We start from the raw sequence: 26,922 nt of genomic DNA, 5'->3' as shown, positions 1-26,922 counted from the left end.
CACTTTTATTTGCAACAATCAGAAATTTATTAGGACGCTGTTATCAAGCATCCAGACAAATTGACATGGTATTCCGTTTACTATTTATTATTTGAGTTCATTCACCTTAGAAGCAGTGCAATGAAGACATTTAATAGGCATTTGTGAAGATTTCCACAAGTACACAGAAGAGTTCAATGTATGATGGTAATGTTACAAAGAAGATGCTCTTTACCACCAGGCTCCTCCTGCACCGAAGAGTTCAAGGACTTCTTTCATTTATAAAGGTAATATAGCCTAACTCTCACCATGGTCCCCAAATCTTACCCACTGCTCACTGAATGAACTCTAGCTAGAGTGAGTCTGTAGCATGGTAAGGCAAAACTGAGTGCTCATCAACCTTACTCTCATTCAATGACTAAAAACACTGATCTACTCTTATAAAGCGTTTGCTGTCAGTGCAATGATATTCAGGAAATATGGACTCTCTGCTGATTATTTCCTACGTACACACAAAGCTTGCTCTCTGTTGAAAAATTTCTCTCGTGTTACCAAAGTACCTTAGCTTACAGTCAAGTGAAGGCAAATATTTAGCAGATATACATTTTGTTGTTAATTTTTGGATATCAAATTTTTAGGCAGAGTAAGTTAAAATACAGCAATTCAGATTAACAAATGCAAAATCATTAAAATAGACTGAAACAGGATGTTCTCAATCTCAAGCTAGAGACAGAAAAATTAGTTTAGAAGAATGGAGCCAATGAAGTATTCAGGCATAACGTAAAGCTAGAAATTCAAAGAAAAAAATCAGGCTGGGGGAGGGGAGGGAAAGGGGAAAAAGGAAGCAAGACGTTTCCTGTATAGGTCCAAATTCCCTATGATGAATGTTATCATTATGCATATCGAAAATGAACTAGTAAAGTAAAACGTTTTTTAAAAAGATCAGAGCATGGGAATAATATGATTGTGCTGGTAGAAATGGAAACACTTGAATTTATAAATGGGAATAGCACCAGTAAGGCTATTATCTGAGGAATAACTTCATAGCACTATGCACCCATTGGCCACACACATGGTAGCTAATTTATTAGAAAGAGTTCACAAAGGTGAACATCAGGACCAATGTTAAGGTGGAATTTACACCTTGGCCATTTATGTAATAGTTAATGGACTTTGAGTTTGAATTTTAACCAGATAAGACAATCACTGCTTTATTGAAATGAAAGAACTAATTTTTGTATTGCACTATCTGTTGCTTGGATCTTGCTTCTGGAAAGCTGACCAAGGCTTATTGGTTTGACCTGCATCAATTGGCCAGAACACTTTGGCAGAGTCCCATCTGCAGACATGCAGATAGCATGCATCTCATGAGAGAGATATGGGAGCCTCTAAAATCATAGGAAGACAAATTATAAGGAGGAAGAGAATACGAATATGGGTCAAGCACCAGCAAGAGGAATTTAGGTCAGATAAAATGTTTTATTACTTAAGGCTTAATAAGGGGTCAGCATGAATTTGCATGTTCTGGGAATACCTATAAAACTAGGCAACTATTTTTGATGAAGAAACACCATTGTAGGAACACACATATTATACATGTATATGTAGAGATAGATAGATAGATATAGATATTATAGAAATCTTCCTCATTTTGAGGTGAAATTTCTTTCCACAAAGCACATAAATTATCAAACTCTTCATCTGAAATGCATCAAAATATTTACTGGAATGTTATAGAATAGTTACCATATGCTGAAAATGGCATTATTCCTCATCCCTACATTTAATGAACAACTTTGTGACAAGCAGATGGACGGGTAATGGCTTCCTTTTGAATCGAGTCTGTGCTCAACTTTATTCACAATCCTTCACGAGCTGGCTGATTATGAATTTGCACCTCTTAAGGCATTTTTCTTTCTCTTTATTCCTAATGAGTGGGAGAGATTTACTACCACCCAAGACAAATGGAGCAGTTGTCAGGGTAATGGAGGTTACAAAAAGGTCAACACAACATCAATACAATTTTAGCCCAGGCCTGAAGTGCGTGAAGTTTGCCTTTTGATAAACATATAGGATAAAGGAGAAGCAATGTAGTAGCTTTGGGAAAAAATCAGACACCTCAAAAGTCCCAAGTGGCTGGGCTAAAGAGTAAGGAGATACTGCATGTGTGAATTTTAAAATAAATGATTCTCAGATATGATCAGAAAAGATTCTATGCTCTAAAAGAAGACTCAAATGTTAAAAAGTAACAATGGGCATTACTGCTGAATTACTAAGACTAACAAATCTCTAGTTATACCTGATTTTGGGAAAAACTAAGTCAATGCTAGTATTATTCATATTTTATAAACAAAACTCACATGTTTTTGGATTGTATAGCCTCAAATTAGAAATTCAATTAGAAACTGCTGACCTCCTGACCACAGGAGAATACTCAGAATTTAAAAGCAATTAAAACATAAGTGGGCATCAATTTGGAGATATGAGAATATTCACATGTACGTACACTGCCTTCATTGCAGAAGGAAAACGTTTCCTCTTGATGTAAAGATTGACTTATTCCAAAAATTTCTAAATTCCTAAGATTTTGAAGTAACTTACTAATTTGAAAATTCCAATTAACTTAGTAAGTTGAAATATTAATTCATATTTTAAAACCACAAGCACCACTATTCAAATAGAAAAGATCTAATTACCAACAGCTCTATAATCATATGTTAATAGTTATTCTTTTATCATGAATATGAGGTAAATATTCCTCACAGAAGTGAACCCCTTTGACAAACGTATTCAAATTTGTCCCCAAATTCAGCATTATGTTCTAGAGTAATGATCTTCAGGAAAGACACCTGAAGAGAAACAAATCAAGAGTGCTTGGACATCTTTCATCATAAATTATCACTTGGGATCTTTTGATATTCAGTCCATATATTACAGTTAGTCATAGAAATACTGATTTAAACCTGTCATTAGTCTATCAGGCAATAAAAATCTAATTTTACATGATGAACTAGAAGTATGTTTGAAATTTCCCCCTCTTTTCCAGAGAACAGATGCCAAAACTTCAGAATATTTATACTGGCATTGTACATCAAACCTAACCATTCTCTTGGGTCTTCCTAACACACACATTTCTTTTAACCACTGGCGCCAAGAAGTTAAAAGGTCTGAACATTGATTGTAATCAATTCAGAAGTCAGGTAGGGGAAAAAACTAACAGGTTTATAGTTGCTATGATATTTTTAGCACTGAAAAACTAAACTTACTAAGAATGCTACAGTTTTTTGAAGCTAACATTTCAATGAAGAAATTCAGAAAGAGAAAGCTCGACAAGATAGTGTAAGTCTAAAATACACTCAGTATGTCTGGTGGGTTAAGTATGAGAAAGCAAAAAATTAGACAGGAAATACATTAAGAAATCCTTTAAAAGTAAGCTGTTGACAAATGACACAAGCATTAACCGGTAGACAATCTTACCTTGGGCAGGATCAGGTGGACCAAACTCCAGAGAATATCGTAAAATAAAATTATTGTTCCACACATAGAGTTGGTTATCTCTTGGATTGTAATCCACTGCAGCGATGTACTGGTACTGGTTGGGGAAGGGAACATCTACATATTCTCCTCGGTTTAATCGGGTGTTGTAAATGTAATCAATTGCATTCTTGCCTGTTTCACTTTCATTGTCTTGGTAAACTGACCTCACCACATAGAGGACCCCACATACCATAAAAGCATTTGATGCAGCACGTTTGTCATAAACAGTCTCCCAGGTTGCTTCAAATCGAAGGGTGTATGGATTCAGCTGGCTGATAACTATCATTCCATTGTTCTGTTCAGTGGCATAAATGACCCACAAGCCATTTTCATCAACCGCTAGGTCGATATCAGTCTTTCCTCCCCATCTATATGGTGAGGTATCATGGTAGTTGGCATAGTTAATTATGGCCTCGCCACTTTTAATTCTAGTCCTCAAGTCAAATTTCACGATATTCCTTGTTCTTTCTTTGTTGAAGAAGACAGCACCATCATAGACTACAAATCCAGTACCATCTACTCGGTTTGGAAGTTTGTATGTTGTTGTTTGGCGACTATTTTGGAAATCTTCTATAGAAGCATACTCTATTAAAGTATCAGTGCGGTAGGGAGTCCAGGGCATGAAATAAATTTTATCTGCAGCCTGTAGAGGGTCCTTGCACCAAGCACCTGCCTTTTGTTCAGCTTCATATATACATGGTGAGTCCACAATTGCTTTCAAGGTCCCAGGGCATACAAAAACTAATAGTCACAGAGAAAAGACAAGAATTAAGTCAAGTTAAAAACTTACACCAGCAAACATGAGTTTTATTGATCACAAATAAAAAATTATTTTATTAGCATTCAACTATGCCTAAATTTACACTTAGTAGAAGCGCTACCAGTCTTTCCTGAAGCTGCCATAATCATATACCCGCATCCAAAATGGCTGGGGTTTATTTTCACAAATAAAAACCTATGTTTCAGATCATTTATAATTCAGCCGAGTGAGAATTTACAAAATTTGATGTGTTTTTAATCATATAATTTGGTCACATAGGCTTTGGAACTTTTTAGAGCTTGTGCATAACAGTGTATAAATATTTTACTTTATTCCAATATTTATACCCTCCAGCCCCTTAGCCCACTTAGCCCCCAAAAGTAAAACCAAACAGAGAAACCCAACGTGAAGACTTATTTAGAGCTTTTACGAAGTTAAAGCGACTTTGATTTAAAGAATGTAAAAAATTGGAAAATGCAATTAGGAGCAGAGAAAAGTAAATACAAAGAAAGTAGAGATGAACGACCGGGAGACCCTGTAACCATGGCATGCTATGGCGTGGGTTCTGGAAGCCAGGCAAGATGACACTTCAATAATAAGAAAATATCCAAGGGCGTCAGAACAAGAGATAAAGGGGTGAAAAGGAAACAGAGAAAGGGCAGCTCCCTCTCGCCGACTTCAGAATTTTTACCCCATCACCAGATTTAGCAGTCATATAATCTCATTTTAAACAGTCGAGCTCTTTATGAGGTGCATTTATGCGATCCTGCTGATTATTTTAATACAGGAGAGTTGTAGGGAAAGGGGAGGGAGGAGGTTAACATCCATAAGGCACATGACAAGGAGCTGGGGTTCAGACTGTATACATTATTTACCTTTTTGCTCCACTTCTATTTTAAGCATCAGAAGAAAAACAAAAAAGGTGCAAGGAAAAAAGAAAAAAGATTAAAATAAATTGACTATTAGTCTAAGATTGAAATCGTAATAGATGCTAAATATAGGAAGAATACGTAGCTGTACTACTTTGGATAAAGAGAAAAACACACAGGAAAACCTAGCAGGAGAGAGATTCTAAAGTTACGTAAAAGAACATGGATCAATCATTTTAGCAGATTAAGGAGGCAATACAAATATGTTGGCATGTTGCTTCACTTAGTGTACCTGAATAAATAATGAAACTCCTCACTAATGCATGCTATACATACTCCTGCCTTTCCAGAGTCACTCAGCTTTCTTATCAAGTTCTCCTTTAGGTATGGATACAGACATAAATGCATGCACAAGTGTACCGCCCCCTTTTATCTTATGCAAACTCAATTACCAAACTGACTACATTTACAAAAGTACAACAACAGGGAAATACATTGCAAAAAGTCACTCAATTTCAGAGTTGAGGTCAAGTTCAATAATAGAGTTACATTTCCTCAAAGCTATTTATGTACGACAGAAGATTTAAATATGTATCTCAGAATGTTTCAATCATTTGGGCATTTAGTCCTCCTTCCAGAAAAAGACATTTTAAACATTAAAACAAATGCCTCCTTTCCCGGAATATATAATTTCCTTCAGCCCCAGTAGGGATTTTTGAAGCATCACATAAGATAATGGTTATCTTGCCCATTAACAGTTGGTAAATTAATTTACTTAGATCTACATATGCTTTGTATTACAAAATTCTTATTTAATTTTCTATGGAATATACATCAAACTTATAATACTAAATCTATAAAAAAAGTAAGCAAAATACATACAAGGGAAAAGCAAGCACAGTAGGCAAGGAGAAAAAGGAAGAAAGAGTTATGGTTAGCTTATTATGACATTTTCTACTATCATTAATTGACACAGAAAGCAAGCCAGCATGCAACAATCATACAGAGCATTCAAAGCAAATACCTTGACTCCACAGACCCCATAAAAGATAAATTCTTTCATAAAGCAAACCTGATTAGTAGAGTTTTATGAAGTAAAACAAAAACAAAAACAAAAACTTTATAAGTTTAAAAAAAATGGATTATACACTTAGGAAGGGTGGTATGTAAGATCTTTGTTGGGAAATAGTACTCTGATATTCAGAAATCACAGAGTCGTATTTTAGAGATCCAACGTACACTTTGAAGTATGTTGCCTGAATTTTATAAACATGACTAGATTGATGCCTGTGTTTTTCTCTCTTCGATATTAAAATGCATCGGGGTAGGCTCCTACTGTATCTCCAAACTTGAAATATAGTTGCATATTTCATTAAGAAATTAGCTGGGTCAAAATTTAAAGTGCAAATATTCATAAAGATTAAATATTGACCTTCTGAAATACCTTTGCAAACATTTTTGCCATAGAAACAGAATATCAACTTCTGCATTAAAGCCACACAGTCTCCACTAACCAACTTGGCCTGTTGAACACTTTCAGGAAACATACTTGCTCTACAGCATGTAATTCTGACTACATCTGGCAATCAGAAGGAATTCAGTGTTACTGTCTTAGGAAACATACTTGTCCTAAAAGTACTCTTCTGTCAAGAGCAAATATTATACCTGCTTACAATGAATAATGAAAGGGTGTGGTAGAAGAATGAGGGTAAGAGAAATCATTATTAGTGCTGTGACTCCTCAGACTATTTTTATAGACAGCTGCACTTCCCCCCACCCAAGGAAAGGGTGATTTTACTAAAATAAATAAATGTAAAGAATGGGAATAATAAATTGTTAAATGTTACTCAGTAAAAGTTGCAGAGGTATACTTTGTGTTTCCCATTCACTGAACTTGGCTGGACCGTATTTATTTGTTATGCTAAAAACAACAGTGCAGTTACTGAGCAAATTATCAAATAAAGAAGGCTTCATTTATCTGGGATTTAACTAAAGTAACTTATTTTATTTGCATTAAAGGAAAATAAAATTGACATGAGCTTGTACAATTCTGATTAAACAGATATATAGCACTCAAATATAAAAACAAAAGCGTTGGGTGACTGATGGTGTTACAATACAGAGCGTATAAACAAAAAGAAATCTCTCCATAATGGTATTTAAGAAAACCCAAAAGACAGAAAACTACTGAATCAGAAAAAATTCTAGCAACCATAAAAATATTTTAAAATGCAGCAAACTAAGGAAATGAGCATTCTTAGCACATGCCAAATATATACTGCAACTTAATCTTGAGACTGTATGAATTAACTTGTAACAACACATTTATTTTTCTATAAACCAAACACACACGTACAGGACCCACCAACATCAGTGGAGGACTACACAGATATGCAAGACAAGAAATTGATCCAGACTAACCACGGCCTACATACTCTGTGTCTGCAGTGACACACTATTTCATTTTTAATAATCTCACATGTTTATTCATTGATAAGGATGTCATCAATCCTTAATAAAGGCATTTTCTCCACAAATAAAACTGGTAGCTAATATTATGCTGTACTCCTTATATATAAAATGATAATTTGAAGTAAGAGGGCACAAAAAACAAGTACAGATCCAGTCTGTAGGATGAAAAATTCTAAATGGATTTCTCTCACTTATCTTCCCCAATTCTATGACTTCTTTTAAATGCACATGCATGCAGTCCCCAACATTCTATCAACAATAGAGAAAGCTCCACGTGCATGTATTTTGACACAGATACTATCTGGGCTGTGTAAGTCACTTGTGATGCATATGTGTTTATAAGTATGTTTCAGCAAATCAAACAGCACTGTTTCTAACATACTCTGCTGAGCAAATTTATTAAAAAGTTTTCTGAAGTCATAGAAAATTTCTGAAACTGTTTTTATAACAGGATAAAACAGTTTAGGATGTGTGAGCCATAAGATATGGGAGGATTTGCTGTGGATAGAAACTGACAAAAAGCCAAGTTGTACAAAAGCGATATTGTTATCTGATGGTGACAATTTTTATTAACTAAGCAAAGCCTCTAGGGGGTATGAAATGCTATGAAGTACAAATACGTTATTATAACAATGGCAAAGTGAGAGCTAGAGGCTTAAAATAAAAGTCATTGGAAGTAATGGATATAAATGGACAGGTGCATGAGGACATCAAAAGGATAAGAAAATAGCAAGAATTAAGAAATATACAGTCCTACATTAAGATTAGAATAATCCAAAGACCCTTTGCATTAACTTTGCATATTATTTGAAATCATATAATTTCATAGTGTGTCACTACACTACGGTATATAGGAATTATAATTACTTCTATTCTTCAGCAAGAAGTGGCTTAAAAACAAAGCCAAAGACTTATTTCTGCCTCGTGCAGACATCTAGAAAGGTAACAGCAAATTAATTACTGGGTTTACTTTCTGTTTTAAAGGACAAAAACTAAAAAGAACAAATACTTCTCTGAGGATAGCTATTTGCAAGCGTAGTGCACAATGTACAATACTTCTGGAGAACTGAAAAAGTAAAAATTTTGAAAGTTAGATGTTCCAGAAGATATCCACTTTTTTCTTTCATAACAGAGTAAGAAATTACTTAAGAGTCTGAAAATAATATTACACTGCTCTTGGTCTATAGACTAGGTGACAGGAACTGGCTGCAGAAAGACCCAATTCTTGGCAGCTCTGACTGATTCCACTGTTTGGGAATGGATGCTGTATTCCTTCTCTAACTTGAGGACAGAAACCATGCTGAATTCAAGTGAAAGGGACTTTATGGGATAAAATTCTGGTTAGCTCATGAATACAATGCTCCTTAGTGGCACAAAAGAATGATTACACAAGCCACCACCGACACTACACACAGGAAAAATGGCATAAAGATCGGTGCACTCAGCAGGCTTCCAGTCCTACAAATGGTATAGAAAATACTGAAAACATGGAAAGCATCCATTTCACTGTAACACAGGAACAGAACACAGAGCAGGGATGAAAGGGAAAGGTCATCTGTGTTTGGCCTTTAACTGATACCACAAAAAGCCAATTTATCAAAATTTACCAAAACTGTGGCAGAGAAGATGCCTTCACAATAGTGTAGGAATGTGCTGTTACCATTTTGGACACAATGTATCCAAAGACGGCCCCCTGGTGTTTTGTTTTCTTGAGACAGGATCTTGCTATGCTGTCCAGGGTGGCCTCAAAGAGATCCTCCTGCCTCAATTTCCCAAGTGTGTGGGGTTTTGCTATAGCACTATGCTCCAATTGATTTTTTAAGAAGAAAGTGTACAAAAACTGCTTCAAATCAATTGGGGTGGTGCGGCTAGAATACTTTCAATTTCAAATGGCTATGAATTAACATGGAATGACTTTTTGTTTTTCCAATTTAAAAAGTAAAAGAGACAATATTCCCAAAGTAGCTTGTGAAAATTAGGTAATACATTCAAACTTTTAAATTGCCCAAAATGTTAATTTTTTTTTAAAAAAATCAAAATGACTGTATAAATAAAGAGTTATACATTCTTAGATTGGAAGGAAAACTACACAGAGTTAGACTATCACCCAGAACCTACCAATAAAAATTTCTAATGAATTTCAAATATTCCTCTGTAAGATCTTAAAAATTATGTTATAAAATGAAAAACACAAGTATGTGCAAGAGATTTTGTTCAGCTTCCTTTTTTTAAGCATTAAGATTCCATCACTGAACCCAGTAAGAAAATGCTCCCTTCAAACAGTTAACACTTGCCTCAGTTTCTGCAACAGTAGCTTTTACCGGGCACTGAAGTTACCAGGGACAGCAGGTAGCCATTCAAATAGCTCACGATTAAAACTGAAGTCAATTCTTTCTTTAGAAAACTGTGAGCCAAACCAATTTGTCAGCAACTGGTATTGGGCAAAAGTACAGATTTCCATCTACCCTATTGAATAGCTAATTCAAGTTTGTTTTCTGGAAAAACACTAGCCTTAAAAGCCAAACACTTAAGAACACAGACAGACACTTGGCCAGCACTGCACTATGGCTTCCTTCCACACTTCATGAAGCTAATTGGAGTCCCGAGTCTGTTAGTGCTCTGTGTGCATAATGGTTTCGTAGGCCATAAAACATATGCTTCTTTCACATGTGTAGTCTTTCAGCATCAATGAGGAATGCCGGAGAACATGAAAAAGTATGAACTTCGTACTTACTGTAAGGGACACATTCATACTGGACTTCAAGATATTTGTATGTTCCAGGACATGGATCAGGAAATACATCTGACCCAGTAACTACTATACACTGTGTTCGATTGTTGCACCTGGAAAACAGAAGGAACCAAAGTTTTGCAATGTGGTTTACTTTTTGCTTAAGAAACATAGAACCAATCTGTACTTTTGCAAGTAACTATGTGCAGAAAGTGAAAAATTTCAACTGCCATCAGGTTGTTCTACATTATTGGATAGTTACAAAAGTTGTATTTGCTTTATACTTTCATCTCTGCATAATGTGGCACGCTAAATTGTTAGTAAAGATTAAAAAAGTGGATAGTTTTTTATTATGATTCAATTTGTATTTTTGATACATCCAATATATATATACCGGGGAAGAAAAACTTACCAGGCTACTTGATGACAGACTTATAAATTGAAGTCACTAATATTAAAAAGAAGACTACAAACAGAAACACAGAATCATAAACTGAACAGCTGAGCAAGAAGTTCTGGCAACACCTTACCTTAAAACAAATGGGGAGACAAGAGTTTAATTTTATCCTGTAAATGCCACTTGGTGTTAAATTTTCTATTACAGGCACCATCTACATCTTGAGTAGCAGATGCCAAGATAGTAGATCTCACCTCAGTGTTAGAGCCCGCAAGATAGAATGCACTGAAAACACTGCGCAGTCCCTGAACATACCACGCGCCTACAGATTGTTGTTACTGTTCACAGAGCAATGCGCTCCTACCGTCAGTGTTATGACTGTACCTCTGTCCCTCTCTGTCAGTACACCCTGACCTTCAGTATTTAAAACATGCTACTAACATAAAAAAAAATCCTATATATAATTCTATGAAAGGACAGTCTTGGGTTTTTGTTGTTTCATTAAAGTCATCAAAAGTCTCAGACTTCTAGGCAAGGTATTTTATTTAAGTTCTATAATTGGTCCAGATGGTATTTATAGAAGCTTGGTAAAGGCAGGAAAACTATTTCCTTTATAATTTGATTACAACCCAATGAAATGGAATGTTTGGAGGGACTTTCCTATGTGTTCGGAGAGGGCATACATTAAGAAGGTAAAGCAAGCGGAACAAGGGCATTATAAGGACATTTATTTAACAATTTGAATACCATACACGCTGTACTACATACAATAACTGAACTACAAAACAGCACCATAAAGAATTCTGAAAATTCAGCCCAGTTTCTCACAGAATTCACCAAAGGAAAAAAAAAAAAAAAAAAGTGGACGCAGAATCATACTAAAGAGGACAAGGATGTAAGCTCATATACGAAGGTGCCGCTTCAACTCAGAACTGGGTTGGTTATTTTTTTTAAACACACAAAGTGTGAAAACTTCTATATAATTAAATAGGTACACTTTCTAATTCAAAATACACAAAATGAACTTCAAGTAAGCTCTAAAGGTTAAATAAATTATAACAAATTAAATAAATTATTCCTGTTCAAGCAAATGTTAAAAGAGTACTGATGTCTATCTGGATTATTGTATAACACAGTGTGCTACTGTATACTATAACTCTCAAGGACATGGAAAGGGCAAATATTGTAATGTCACAGTCCTCTGTAAAATCGTGGCTTTTCATTCTTCCATATTTCTCTTAAATTAGTTCACTCATTTGAGGAAATTGTCCAGTGGCTCATCACCTAGTGTAAATGAATTATTTTAACATAAAACAGTTTTGTTTATATCTTGAAATGTAAAATGGAAGTAGATTTAATATTGCATCATAGTTCACTATACCTAATATTTCAACAAATGTAGAAGCATAATTCTGATGCTTCCTTTAGCATCTTTCTTAAACTGTGCAGCAACAAGAGAGCTCATTGCTTTTTAAAAACTGGTTTATCTCCCATGAATCTGCAATCACTAACTGGTCCTCATCAAACACTAAAGTCTTTTTATTTCCTTTCTTGAATTTATTTATACCTACGAGGATCTTCACTTTATCTCACCTCATGTATCTCAGATACAAAGAAATATAAACTTCTCTGAGTCAAATATCCCTCTCTTGGTATACATTTTATGACCATTCAACTCAATTCTTCTGTTTCCAATGGTGTGGAAATAGTTATAAAAATCCCACAAAATGGCAATTGCACTTGTGGGAAAACTTTTCATACACCTCATTACCCCTTTCTGTGCTGAAGGCTCCAGTCACATCTTCAAATTAGACACAGGTATAAGAGAAAGGGGCTTCTTTCCCCAGCTGAAATGGACCGACAGCACTAGCATTTTGGACCAAGGTAAAAGAGGAAATAGCTCAAAAGATTTCAGAATTTATGTCATTTTCTTAAAATAAAGCATACATGGAAATTTCCCCTACCTCATAGAAGTAATAAAATAAACAATTAAGATTTTAGTATGGGATGACAAACCTTTCATGTGACATTGAGAAATGTCACAGTATGTTTTACAAGAAAAGATGACCATTCCAGTTTCGTGTTCCATTTTGGTAGGAAGATCAAACCCATAAAATGAAAAATTAACTGCTCCTACTTCATCTTTTCCTGAGCAACTTTGAATTAACCTTCTAAACACAATTATAAGCTCAAATTTATGTTGAAATTGATTATGATAGTTTATAGTAATTACATAATTTTTTTATTTCTTTAAATAATCACATCATACAAAGCACTCATTTGAAGGCAGTAAATAATATCTTATTTAATGTTATGATTATAATCTCAGTTTAAATGAAAAGGAAGCAGGCTTCATGGAGTTCCTGCAGATGCATATAAATATCTAGAATCATAGTCTTCTAAAATATTAAAAATGTTCAACTTACATTTTGAAATTATTGATACACATATATTCCTGATATACACACAGATACATATATGTGAAGTACAACAAGTTAATCTTGAGAAGACTGGATTAATGTAGTAAAAGGCCTACAGAAAGGACTCCATTATTAAAAAATATAAAATCAGTGCTGAGCATATCAGCATATGGATTCATGAAGATGAATCTAAAATTTTAGAGGACTAAATTGTGAAAATTAAAAAAAAACCCGTGTATTTCTTTATGAATGAAACAAGCAGCCTCAAGTTTTTTAAATAGGATAAATGTGATCACTCAAAGGGGAAGGAAGTGGTCCAGTGTAAGCTGTTAATGCTTAAAAAACCTGATGATTCCTTTGTCAATAGGTTAAGATTCTAAAACTGTAAATTACTATCATTTAAAAAGAGGAAGAAAGAGAAGGCAATTACTTAGCCACAAAAGCAAATTTCCACCAAGGGCTCAGGTTCAAGTTTTCATTCTAATGAAGATAAAAAGACCTAAGCCAAGAAAGAAGACACGTTTAGTAGTTTGTTAGTCTCATTATTGAGCATAGTTCCTGGCATGACGTTCTCTCCCCTACACAAAAAGATTAATCAGAGAAGTTATCGTTCTATTAATAAAGTATCAATCCACATTGATAACTATATGTGGATTTACTGTAATAGTAACTTACATTTTTTTGTACAGTTAAATTCATCACAAAGAAATAGTCACTAGACATAGTCAGTATTTAAAGTTCCCCAAAATGGATCTTATGGTATTTTGTATTTATAAAAATGCAGAGACACATTAGTATAAGTGGAGTAGTGATTTTCAAACTGTGGGCCTCAGACCCGTACTGGCACCAACAGAAGGCTTGTTAGGAATTAGTAAAATAATGAGTATGTACTACAGAGCATGCTTTTCCTCCACAAAATGTAGTGCATGTGAAACAAAAAAAAAAAAGGGTGATGGATTTGATTTATAAACGAAGTATGTAGGAGTTTAAAATGCTAACACACCTTCTTTCCAATTTTAACTGTAAGATTCAACGGTCTTAGTTGCTTTGATTGTGAGCAATTCATCTAATTATCAATTCCTGACATGGGAGCCAAAATAAGTCTAACATTTAAGTACATATATGTGAATGCATAATTTTGCATATATGCCTCCATATCTTATGAGATAAGATGGAAAGCACTATCTTTCCTAAAAGTCTGCTAGCTAGTGAACATTCCAATCACTACTTGAAAATAAAAATCTTGAACAATAGGTAAAAATATACTGTTCCAGAAGAGAATGAAATTTACAAAAACTGGAAAATATGATCCACCATTATCATCACTAATAATTTTTGTAGATTTAACCTTTGACGACATACCCAAAAAGATTTTAATAAAGTGGCTCCCAGAAGGTAATAAATACAATTTTATTAAAGAAAATTCAGGAGTATAAACATGTCCTACAAATAATAGCTTATCAATTTTTGGTGTACAATTCACAAATTAATAACTACAAAATAAATTTAAAAGGATTTAGGCACCCAGTCTCAAATTCTACATATTTAATCATTTTTATTATTTTAACCACCTTTAGAAACCTCCCAAATTTGACATGCAAAACAAAAGGGTTTAATTATTTCTCATGATGAATTTTAAGGTGTTGCCAAACAATCACCTAGATATGATTTCTGTGTATTTTTTCTGGTCTGCTAACTTCTGACTACCATATTAATAGATTTATTCCTTTACTCTTCTTAACTAGTGTAAAGTATACATACAATGCCACACTCACCAATGTAATTCCACACATAATTAAAAAAAATCCAATAATAAACATTTTGTAAATTTATTATGTTAAAAATACTAGAATAAAGGTATAACTTCTGATACAAATACTTACGAAACTTACATTTTATTCACAAAATCCAAACACAAAATACTAAATCTTATCTAAAATAGGTCTAAAAGAGTAACACTTTTTAAATTCAATAAAATGAGGAAAATTCATTAAAAAATGGAGCAAAAGATTGAATTTTAGGCATTATTTAAAACTCCCTTTTTTTTTTATTTCTTTCAGTACTTAGGACTGAACCAGAATGTCACACTGTGCTACCTCTACAGCCTTTAAAATTTTTTCTTTTTAAATTTAGAAACAAGGTTTTATTAAGTCACTAAATTGCCCAAGCTAGACTTGAACTTGCTATCCTCTGCCTCAGGCTTCCCGAATGCTGGGATTATAGGCACCAACCATAATCTCTCTACCTTAAATGGGAGAGAAAAGTAATTGAAACAAAATGGAATATCTGTCTCTAACAGATGAAGGGAAAAACCCAAATAATTTTTGAGATTAATTGTGCAATTCATTTTGTAGGCATAAAAAATAGCCTACCAATTTATTTTGTGGTTAGCAAACATTAAATATTTAAAGTTAATGATATTACCTAGGAATATGCACCACATGTAAGAGACTTTGAAATACCAAATGTATCTACATGCCATCACAATTGAAAGATCTCAAAAGATTACAAAGTATTATAAACACTATATTTTATCTTCTGATATATCTATACACTATTACGGAGACAACAAAAGGAAAAATTATAAAAAGCATTATAAAAATTATAAAACGCATTATAAACAGTACATTTCATCTTTTGATGTTTTCAGATCTCAGTATTAACTTTTAGGGTATCCACAGTACTTTTTAAAATTCAATGTCCTCAGAAAATGTGTAACTGCTGAAAAAGCATTTTATAAAAACATTTTAATTTATACTGTAGTATATGAAATTACTTAGAAAAATCTCATACGCAGAATAACAACAGTCTTTTGAAGAAACATTATCTTTTGGTCCAATAAAATAATTAGGGCAACCCTGATAAGGAACTACTTACAAAAATAAATTCCTTTTCCTAAATCTTTTAAAACAAGGGAGACGTGGCACAGTATACACTCTGCTAATTATAATCTGAGAATAAATTCCATTACACAATACTACAGCATAATGCTTTTTAAAATTTGACATGATCTTTTTCCAGTTTTATTTTTTCTTACATGTTTGCACTACATAATAATGACTCTCCTTTTTGCATCCCTTTTCCTTCTCCTCCCTCCACAGGCCCCGCACCTCTTGATCTCCTTCCCTTTAGATATTATTTGTCAGATACAGCACAAGTTTAACTCTGTCCAGAATCAAAATGATTTGCTGATTGTAAGATGAGTGTTAAAAACACAGAGTTTTAAAAATCAGAAAGAAAAACAATGGAGGTTTAAGTTGCAACTTGGCTGCTTGCTTAATTGTGAATCCATTAAGGAATACATTAAACCTTTTGACCTTAGCTTTCTCATCTATAAAACGTAATACCAGTTTTAGAAGTGTATTGTTAAGGTAAAAGGATCAGGCAGGAAAGCCCTGCATAATGCCTGGAAAGTAAATCTCAATAAATATGAATTACCACCACCAGCACCACCGCAGCAAACACTCATAAAGATGCCCCAATATAAAATGGACCGAGATGTGCAAACGTTAGAGAAGCAGAACATCTTTCCCCTTTCCACAGTAGTCCCCGTTCTGTGCGTATTCTTTCCTGTGTACAGCTTTAAAAACAGGCCAACTATTCATGCAAATTTGTTTCTATTCCAACTCTAATCTTGAATTGTACAACGCTCAACAAATTGCTTTTACTCTTCTTTTGATTATCTTATGCTCATTATTACACTTTACCAAGTGCAAAGTATGGAGATGAGGTTCCATGTGTAATCTATTGTGAGAGGTGTTTTAATCAATAATCTTGTTCTGCTGATTAAGCAGGGGCTTCTGTTTTGGCAAGATAACATTAGTTTCTCCAGTCATGCTCCAAAAACCATTGGGAATCTTCAGCAGATCATTAGATATGCTAGAATAAAGCTTTGGTGCATTTTCTTTTCTTCCTTAAATTACTTCCTTACTGTCCCGTCGTTCCCCGTCACCGATGGCGCTGCATTATTATTGCAGCTCCCCTGAAACTTGCACTAGAGCTGTGTCTCCAGGCCATAGGATGCCATTTTCAATTGAAGCTTCTACTTGAAAATATAAATTAAGAAAATTTCATTATCTCCTGCCAGGGGCCATTATTCACCACAGTTCTAAGGAAGATTAAAAATGCAAAATCTACCAACTCGAACAAATACTCTAGCATTCAACAGAAAAGCTCAGAATATCATGACAGAAACGCAATTCAAGTTTGCTTAAATTTGAAATTATCTTCTAGAATTCGTGTAGTTTGTTATTGAATGTCTATGTTCAATGCAAATTGCTTTGATGATTTTCTTCTGTAATTGGCATTGGCTATTTTTAAACTTCAATTATAGAATATTAAAATAAAAAGTCTGCCCCCCCAATCTAGCATGAATCTCATTTTTTCACTTTCTGGAGATGAAAGGAGTGCGTTCAGGTGCCAGGATGTCGTGCAGTTGGGTCCAGTACACAACAGAGCATTCACAGGAGTCTCCTGGCAGAGCAGGGCCGTACCCACTGATGAATTAATCACATACGCCAAATGAGCAGAACTCCTATATTTGAGTTACTTAACACGAATCAATGGTCTAATTAACGGGATAGGAATGACATTCAGTCCTGAGCATCAATTACGACACAAATATAAATCAAACATCAAACCATACATTTGATATTGTTCAAGTATATACGTTAAAAACAGAAACCTCGCTACAAAGTGAGGGGGAGAAAACTAAAGGGAAGAAGAAAAGAGAAGCTGGTAATTAGTAAAGTATTACTGGAGGTGATAAATGCCTAGCACATAAGAACTCAGTCAGTATTTCTGTAGAAATGAAATGGCAGATGGTTCACCTGGCTTTTTCTGCTCTGTAAATAAAAAAGTGGTTAAATAAACACCAGCTCATCAATTCTGCTTCAATCAGCTGGACCTGATTCTGAAAGAATTCTATCAACTTGGACCCAAGTTTTGTATCATGAAAGCCCATAATAAACACTTAAGCTATAGATTATCAATTTAGGGGAAAGAAAGGTACCCTTTTACTTCCATCCTCTCCGTCTATACTAGCACTTTCAAAGAATCTATAAAACGTGTTTTCCTTCAAATGTAGAACAAATTGTTCTATACAAAGCAGATGACCTTGGGCCGGGGATTTAGCTCAGTGGTGCTGCCATCTGCTTCACAAGCGTAAGGTCCCGAGTTCAATCCCTGGTACCAAAACAAAACAAAACAAAGCAGACGACCTTAAAGCAGGAAAATGTAAGCTCCATGCAAACAGATTTGCTTAAGCAAATTAAACAAAGAAGGAACAGGGAGAAGTTATGCTCAAGACACAGGGTTACAATTGTTCTCCAGATACATAAAGTAAATGACTGTGAAATCAAACCTTTTTCTCTTAAAAAAAATTTCATAATGAAAAGCTTTTTTATCACCTACATTTCTGTAAGGGAAAGTAGGTCCTGGTTTATGTAAATATTTATCAAAGAAGATTTGTGATTTTAACTAATTGATCGGTAAACATAACATTAAGAAGCTAAATGGTGGGTAATTAATATTGCCAAAAATAGAGTTGTTCTATAGTAATGTCCTCATTTGTCACATAACTGGGTTCTCATCATTTATTTAATAACTTGTGCCAGGTAGTTGATTTCTAAGTATTATAGAGAAGTTAATTCTTTATGTACATTAGCATACTATACTTGACTCATTAGGCAATAGGATATTTAAGTATTTTAAAATTATTACTGCTAAAAGGCGTTACCACTACACGAGATTTGTAGTGTAATGTGCTGCAATGTCAGTACATGCACAGAAATATAAATTAGAAAATAATTTTCTTCATGTAATTTCACATATATTATTTTCAAAAGTTTTAAATATCCTGATTTTTTTTTTTTAGGATTGCCACTGTCATTAAATCTTTGAAATCTGAGACATAAAAAAACTGCAGAAAAATCCATAACAATCATAAAAATGCAAAACGCATTTTTGTACTACTGACATATGAACATAAATCTATTCAACTGAGAAAGAATACTGTGTGTCCCAACAAAGCCTGACAGTGAAATCCTGTGTAAGTCAATTTCTAGAAGGCTGTCAATTCCATTTTCTAAATGTTGAAAACAGGAATGACATAAAAAGCAAGACTTCCATGACCAATTTGTCTATGAATAAAACACTGCCAGGATTTATAACCACAAAATATGTATATTTTGATATTGATGGTTAATTTGCATCTTGGAAACTCCTAAAATCACCTCAAATTTTCACATTAATTATTAAAATAAGCATTTTGAAGTGGCAATGCTGTGCTAAAAACAACTTTCTGTGTTTTAGAGACCTCTGAAATTCCTTGCAGTTTTTACTGGACCTTAGGGTCAGTTTAATGCAAATTAGGCTTGACTCACTTGGCGTCTTATTAATGCAGTGCAAAATCTCTTGTTTGCCGAAATGCACACTCAACATAAATGTGCTTGCTTTTATTAGCAAAATAAGAAGTATTTATTTACAAAGCATGCCACTGAGACTAACTTTCATTCACAGGGTCATCAGGTCTAACTATTTAATGAAAGGAGTAAGATAATTTAGGAGAGGATAAAAACTGTAAAACTCAAAATATTTCAAAAATATTGCTTCTGTTTCAAGACCCTCACTTTTAATAATTCAAAAAATATTGCAACCTGCATCGATAAGAGCCATTATTTATAAAAACACTAACCTACTACAGTTTGCACTTGTAGAAACCATCGTATTTTTAACAAGGGAGATGGGAAATCACTATGGGATGCCCTAGTTAGATTAAATTAGCAGGAAACTTGTTACCAGACTACATAAAAGACACAACGTAATGAGACATGACCTTGCCAAGCCTTGGAACCAATATGCAATGATTTTTCTTCTTGTAACCCTTGCTAATTATCTGCAAAGTTAGAGACCCTTTTGTCGTGAGTTATTTTTCTTCAAATTGTGAGGGGATTTTGGTTTCTAAATATTTAATTAGTTTTGTTATGATATGAGAATTGTTGTACATGCCAAGCATTTCTATTTTCATATTCTATTCCTCCTAATTATCCTCATATTTAGATTGGTCATCCCAAATCTTTTCCGTTTGTAATTATTTACTTCTTAAGGATCATTCAGTGAAGAAATATTTTTCACCCTTATGGCTCTTCTTTTCCACAAATGGCTTTTCTGGTCCGTTAATTACCCGCTCAGAGGATTAGAGTTTGAAATAATGCAAAAGAACCTGCAAGTCAAAGGAGTTTTAGAGGGCAAAACGGAGTAAACTAGATTTGTGTGGCTGCTATTTTAAATTCACATTAACGATTACTCCCTTGGTTTGGATAGGATTTTGATAAACAGGAAAATTATGCCATAAGGTATTTTTTCTAACTCTCAAGATGTTATTAGGTAGGATGCTATTTAGACGACATTATAATGAATATAAGACAAACTTCTATTCTCACTGATCGCCAGTGTAAATAATCTCCATTCTTACAGAGCTCACTGACTATAGTGCAGCAGCAAATGTTGACAAACTTAGCACACAAATCAAACTCAAAGTGCACAATTAAAATCCTAACACCTTGGGCAGTGTGGCTTTTTAACGATGTGCAACTATGCAAAATTTATAACACCGGTACAGTACTTAGCCAAAAGAAGTGTCCCATTTTTTATTAAAATTACCCTTCATTCTGTAAGTAACTGGTTTTGCGACAAGAGGCACAACAGCACTAGTAGCGATTATCAAAACTGAATTCTGTCTCTTTCCTAAGGATTACATTTCTTCAAACTTGTCAGCTGAAGAGACTTTTTTAATCATTCCTTTTAATTTGAAGTAATTTATTTTCCTCACACAACTTCTAAGGTATTTTGGCAGCAAAATATTGACATGGTGCATAAGCAAATGCGTAAGAACATAAACATAAATAAGGGTAATATCTTGTGAGAAGGCTGAATTTGAGTGAGCAATATCTTAATAATATAAATTGAGCAATAAGCCAATTGGTAGGGAAAGGGAAATATGTATAGTAAATGTAATTAAGAGAAAACTTGTTCCAAGTTGTAGGCAATTACTTAAAAAATCCACAGGTATTTCTCTACCAAATGTCTAATTTTCAGTTTGCACCCCACAAAAACCATGAGCTATGTTTCCTTTTGTCATTTTTCCCAATGGAAACAGAATCACCTTATCATTAATTGTTTAGATTCTACTCCCATGGTAAAATTATATCCCAACTCAACAGGAATTTTCATAAAGATATTCTGTTCTAATAGTGGATACTAATTTCAATTTTAAAATTTTCACAGCAATCATATGCTAATAAAAAGTATAAGCAGAAATAGTATTTATCATCAACTACAGTACTACTCGGTTAGAATCAAATTTTGACAACAACTGTTCTCTGTCAAAACAATTTTTGCATAGAGAACAAACACAAAACCTGCTTCACTACACTGGACCAGAAGTGGGGAGGTAGTGGGGTCTGCAACAGAGGCAGCTACAACTCTGCTGCAAGCACCTCAGACACTCCTGTCCCCTCACCTCACTCGTTCCACAACCTGAGTGTTTCTCCAGGAAATCAGTCAAAATCTCTGATCTACTATAATCCCTCCCGAATATAGATGAACAAACAAGGCCCAGAAAATCTGGCTGAAATACCCAAACCACACCCTCAGAAAACAACTCCACTACTGTTCCATCCACTCCATGGGCACAGCTCACTACTGGTTTCAAGAAAGAAAGAAATGTGGAGGTGACCTTTTTGTGTAGATTTTGAACACTGTGATGTCTGTGGAATCTGAAAGAGCCAGCACACCGGCGAGCTGACAAAACTTGCAGAATACCTCCAAACTGAGAAATTACCACGGACACATCTCCACCTATTTATTCCTTAGTAAGCTTCATGTGACAGATCTTTGAACCCTGAGGTGGAAAGTTATCGGAGCTTTTAGGATACCGGGCTTCTGGCCTGAGGGCCTGCTGTTTGCCATTTCCCAGTGGGGCCTTGCGACTTCTTTCATACTGAAGGAAGGGCCACTTGGGCACACAAAACATTGGCCCTGCAGGTACTGAGAAAGCCAGCAGAAACCACATGGGTCCAAAAGAATCAATCTCTTCATGACTGATCACCCTAACCTAAGTGGCCTCTCTTTTTCCCCTCTCTCTTTTCCCTACAGCGGTAAAAGTCTAAATTACTTTGACAATTAATCACATTCTGCTATGTGTTGTATCTCACCTATATTTTGTATCTTAGCTGTTAATTAAATTCACCAAGAATTTCCCATGTCAAGGACTCAACTAGAAACTTCATATGTACTCGTTTTATGTTATTTCTCAAACACTCCAAAGAGAGCTGGGCACTTTGTTGTGTCAAGTTTCAAGCACTGTCCTTTACTCGTTTCCAAGACCTTAAGTTTTACCTTCCTTCTGGATGTTAGAAATCTTTTAAATTCATCAAAATACGGAGTTCCATTTCCAGCAAAAAAGTACTCACCCAACACTTTCTACATTGGAATTCTTATTCTTTCCTATTTTATCAAAGGTTCTTTTTTTTCTTAAGTTTATTGGTACTTTTAGTAAGGAGCAACTCAGTATGTCTTGTCATTCTCTTTAAAAAGAAAACTGTAGACATTTTGTATAAGTGTCTGTCTGTCTATTTGTAAGACAAGAGATGGAGAACAATAAAAGCCAAAAGCTGGAAACACAGATTCTTGGGACAGTTTGAACAGCAGAGCAAATGGAGAAAGCCAAAACACTCTTTAATACCCATAGTCTGAATATAAATAGTCAAATTCATCAGAGACTTATGAAGAGATGGATACTTTGTGGCTTGTATTCCCTCAAATTTAATGAAGTCTCACCTGACTGATAAATATACAACAAATTTCACCAGCTTACTTCTGATAAATCAGGACTAATCTTTAATCATGACAAAATATTCATAATCTAATCCTTTTATCAAATTGACTACCACTGCAGGCACCTCATGTGTTTGCACAATTAAAAACCCCATGTTAGCTGTATATAATAAGGCATTACATTTGAGGCAAATCCTTTTCTATTGAAATAAGTGCCAAGCTGACAGCAGGAAGTAGCTGATAAGAAAGCAACAAGGCATTGCTGATGGCATTCTTGATAACTGAACACCAACTCATACGCATTCACTCTTCAGCTTATTACCCGAAGAGCTCTTCAAGGGAAAAAAGTAAAAAAGGAAAGATCAAGGGAGGTATCTTTTCACAGTATCTCAGTCACAAAGGCAAGAAATTGTCAGATAGATAGATAAGCTAGATAGAAGATAGATACATGATAGGGAAAATGTAATTCTATATCCACATGTGATTCTGGTACTAAAGTAAGCCAAATATAATATCTGTGCTACTTCCTAGGTGTAAAACTATCTACAATTGTGGAAACAGTAATACCCTAAATATGTGATTTTCAAAGATATGCTGAGAAAAAACACAAAGTATATGAGACTTTGTCTTGTTGATCTCCACTGTACAAAGAATGAACTCATTACTGCTTCAGCATTAACACAAAGGCCAGCAAGCCCTAGTGCCGTTTTCGGTGTGGACATTACAGGAAGAAAATGTGGAAGGATGTGGACAGAGGTTGAATAAATCTGTTAAAGACAGCCGTGTTGCCCGAAAGTACATCTTCCCATCTCAAGCCAACACTCCCCACTTTCTCTTCTCCACCAGGATTGGAAGTCTGCTGTATAGTCAGGGATATTTCGGTATCCTCTTTTGTACTTAGCTCCTCCTCACCAGATTGTGTCTCTGAGAGGTCAGCTAAGAATCTCTGCAGCATGTACCATGCACACAGTACTGTACCCTGTTTTAAAGTTTGTTAACTCCACAAATATCAGTTTGTATGCTTGCAAATGTCTATTTTTACTGGTTTTTCATATGACAGTGCTGAGCACATTAGCCTGCCAGTCATATAACTCAGTAATCAGTCAGGAGCACAAATCAACTCTAGAATATGTGATTTTCAGAAACCACATAGGGTTCTATAACCTTATAAACCATATTAAAAATGTTCCGATTTACAGTTTGTAGGAACAATTACGTTGGTTTTTAAATATTATGACGAAGGCAGAAGGCTGCCATTCCGTATTACATTTGTAGTCTGAATTAGCTTCATATTAGCAACTTGTCTGAAAGGCTCAGCTCATCAAGACCTATAAATGTTAGACGCAAGTTCTTTAAATATCCCTGACACCATGTGCAGGCTCGGGAGAACAGGGCTGTGTGCTGTGAAGCAGCAAACAACTGTGTGCCTCCGAAAGCTCGCAGGCACTCTTATGCCACAGATCTAAACAGGGTAAGTGTATTAAATAATGAATGACCAGAAAAACATCTTGATCACTGCAGACGATAGGCATTTTGTACACACGATGACACTGTTCACATTAAACTCTCTGAAGATATTAAGATTTTTCACGGACTACAAAAGGTTCGACTAAATAAGATGCTTTCTTTAACAAACTCTTTGGGATGGCACATTTCGGTTCAGTATTTTTAGAACTAATCTTATTTGCAAAAATTACAATTGCTGAAAGTAGTACACCAACATAAAAGTACGCATTTAATGTAAAGAAATCACGGTCAATTTATTAAGCGTATTTGATGTGTCATTATTAAGCAACAAACACTAGATGTTCTTTCTACTGCTCTTCTCTTTGACCCTTAAACTTTTCCATTTCGGCAACCTCATTAATGTCAAAATGCCATTAGAATGGCTGTCCATTTTAAAACCTCTACTGCCTAGGCAAGGCTAACTCTTTGGGATTGAATCAAGAATGCTTTCCTTTTTCATTCAGCTAAAAGCTTAAGAGAGCCAAAAGTCTAAATATTACTTTATTAAAAGGGAAAAGATAACACGACAGAGATGAACTTTTAGAAGGCAAAAAGTCAATTTGCCACCTGAATGGACAGGTTTTGTTTGTTTGTTTTGCTTTAATAATTTTTGGTTTCCATGTAATTGCCAGATTCCTAAAATGTACGTCATCAACAGCACTGTCAGGCTTTGCTTTTATATTTAGAATCAATGCCTTTTTGGGGGAGAGGCTGAGAAGCATATGAAGTAGACTACGAAACAGAGTAGTAGGAATGTCCTTGAAACTATTAGAGAGGCCATGACAGAGAGGGTTTGGGTAGGAGAAAGTGGACTCCAGTGCCCTTCCAAGATGGCCTGAAATGAAGCAAAAGGACGAGGAGGCCAGTCTTTGTCTCTCAGTCAATGCTGCCCCTGGAGAGAAGGTTTTAAGATCCTCCTGTTCCTGGCAGTTCTGGCGGGAGACTCAGCTGTGAGCCCGGGTAGGGTCACTGTCCTGGCAGCTGGGAGACAGGCCCAGCTCCAAAAAGAGGAATCAGGGCTGAACACCCCATCCCCTGCTACAGAGTTCAAGGTATTGTTTTCCAAGGCAGTTCTTCTAATGTGACGTCTCATTTCCATGGCTTTTATTCTATTTTATCTTCTTGTACACACTGACATGTCAATCCTGTTTACTAAGTGATATTCAATGGGTTTTCTACAGAGCAATGAACCTTAATAGGCAGCTTTTAATTGGCCCACATAGGAAACCACATTACTATTAATTCCACAGCTACAGCATAAAATAAAACCATTGCTTCTAAAGCTCTAGAGCAATTAGACCTCTTGGCTATTTGGCTAACTCTGCTTCATGATACCCAATGCAGTTAATTATATTTTTTGATGTTAATAGTCTCTGTCAGTCTCAAGCATAACTTCTCTTTGATGAATATTTAAATTATATTTGAATAAAAGTCTTGGTTACATTTCACATTCAGTAATCATCATGGCCCAATAAAGGTCTACTTGTCAAGAGTTGAAATAAATGGCAATATACATATAAATGTCTTGAATCAACTTGCCAAATAATATTGGTTATGACCATTGTCTACTCATCTCTCAACATATTTTATATACATATCTTTCAAATATATATTTTTATTCACATAGTAACCCACAATCTCATTGCAAAAGTTTCTTTTAAACATTATTTTAAGTTATATGTACAGAATTCCAAAAATTAATGATGAGAGTATCTCAGGATTAGAATATTAATGCAATTTAATGTGTGGGACAAAAATATCAAATAACAAAATGGCAAGAGAAAATTATTTTCTCATCTTTTGTTGCTGTACAATATTGTGAAAGAACTACTATAAGAACACAGAGAAATAAAAAAATCACTTTGATTTATAAAAATTTCTTTCAATTGTTGATCTTGGTAAAGTATCTTAAGTAATATTTTTTCTTCCACACAAATGATACTTATATAAAGAGGGTTTGGGAGTGAATGCAACTTCCAAAAATAGAGAGAGAGGGAGAGAGCGTGAGTGTAAAAGACAAGTCATCTGTTTCACATTGCAATGGGAAGATTTTAAGCCAGGCATGTATTTACATAAACTCTGAAAATGAGTTATTCTAGCTCAAAATTTTAGAAAAAATGTTTGGCTACCTTCTCTGTATAACTCTCAAATTTAATTGTTAAATTTCTCTAAACTTTCAGTATCTTCTAATGAACCCTAAATCTCTGGCCAGGGATTTAGCTCAGTGGTTCTGTCACATGCCTAATAAACCCTAAATCTCTGAAATAAAAAGATATTAAAAAAGAGGGCTGGGGCTTTAGTTCAGTGGCATCCCTGCCTCTCTTGCAGGCAAAAGGTCTTGAGTTCAATCCCAGGGGTCGCAAAAAACAAAAAAAAAGATATCAAAGACACACTGCAGTGTCCTGAAACTCATG

At 34.8% G+C, this 26,922-nt stretch overlaps 1 protein-coding gene across 36 annotated transcripts in view; it reads right to left on the bottom strand.

Annotated features, from left to right (window-relative positions):
• Adgrl2 (adhesion G protein-coupled receptor L2) overlaps positions 1–26,922 on the bottom strand; it is a 221,892-nt gene that overhangs the window by 46,179 nt on the left and 148,791 nt on the right. For 14 of the 36 annotated variants that reach the window (XM_033758421.1, XM_033758439.1, XM_033758440.1 and 11 more), the window contains exons 4-6: positions 10,352–10,461; positions 5,152–5,166; positions 3,457–4,257 (exon numbers count right to left, since the gene is read on the bottom strand). In XM_033758421.1, coding sequence (XP_033614312.1) covers positions 3,457–4,257; positions 5,152–5,166; positions 10,352–10,461 — 926 coding nt within the window. The remainder of the gene's footprint in view (positions 1–3,456; positions 4,258–5,151; positions 5,167–10,351; positions 10,462–26,922) is intronic. The other 22 variants (XM_033758422.1, XM_033758424.1, XM_033758426.1 and 19 more) reach the window with 2 other exon arrangements.

Source organism: Fukomys damarensis, unplaced genomic scaffold, assembly GCF_012274545.1.
Source record: "Fukomys damarensis isolate Sample0158 unplaced genomic scaffold, DMR_v1.0_HiC HiC_scaffold_33, whole genome shotgun sequence".
In the NCBI taxonomy this organism is placed as follows: Eukaryota; Metazoa; Chordata; class Mammalia; order Rodentia; family Bathyergidae; genus Fukomys; species Fukomys damarensis.
This window is presented reverse-complemented; position numbering and strand designations above follow the sequence as displayed.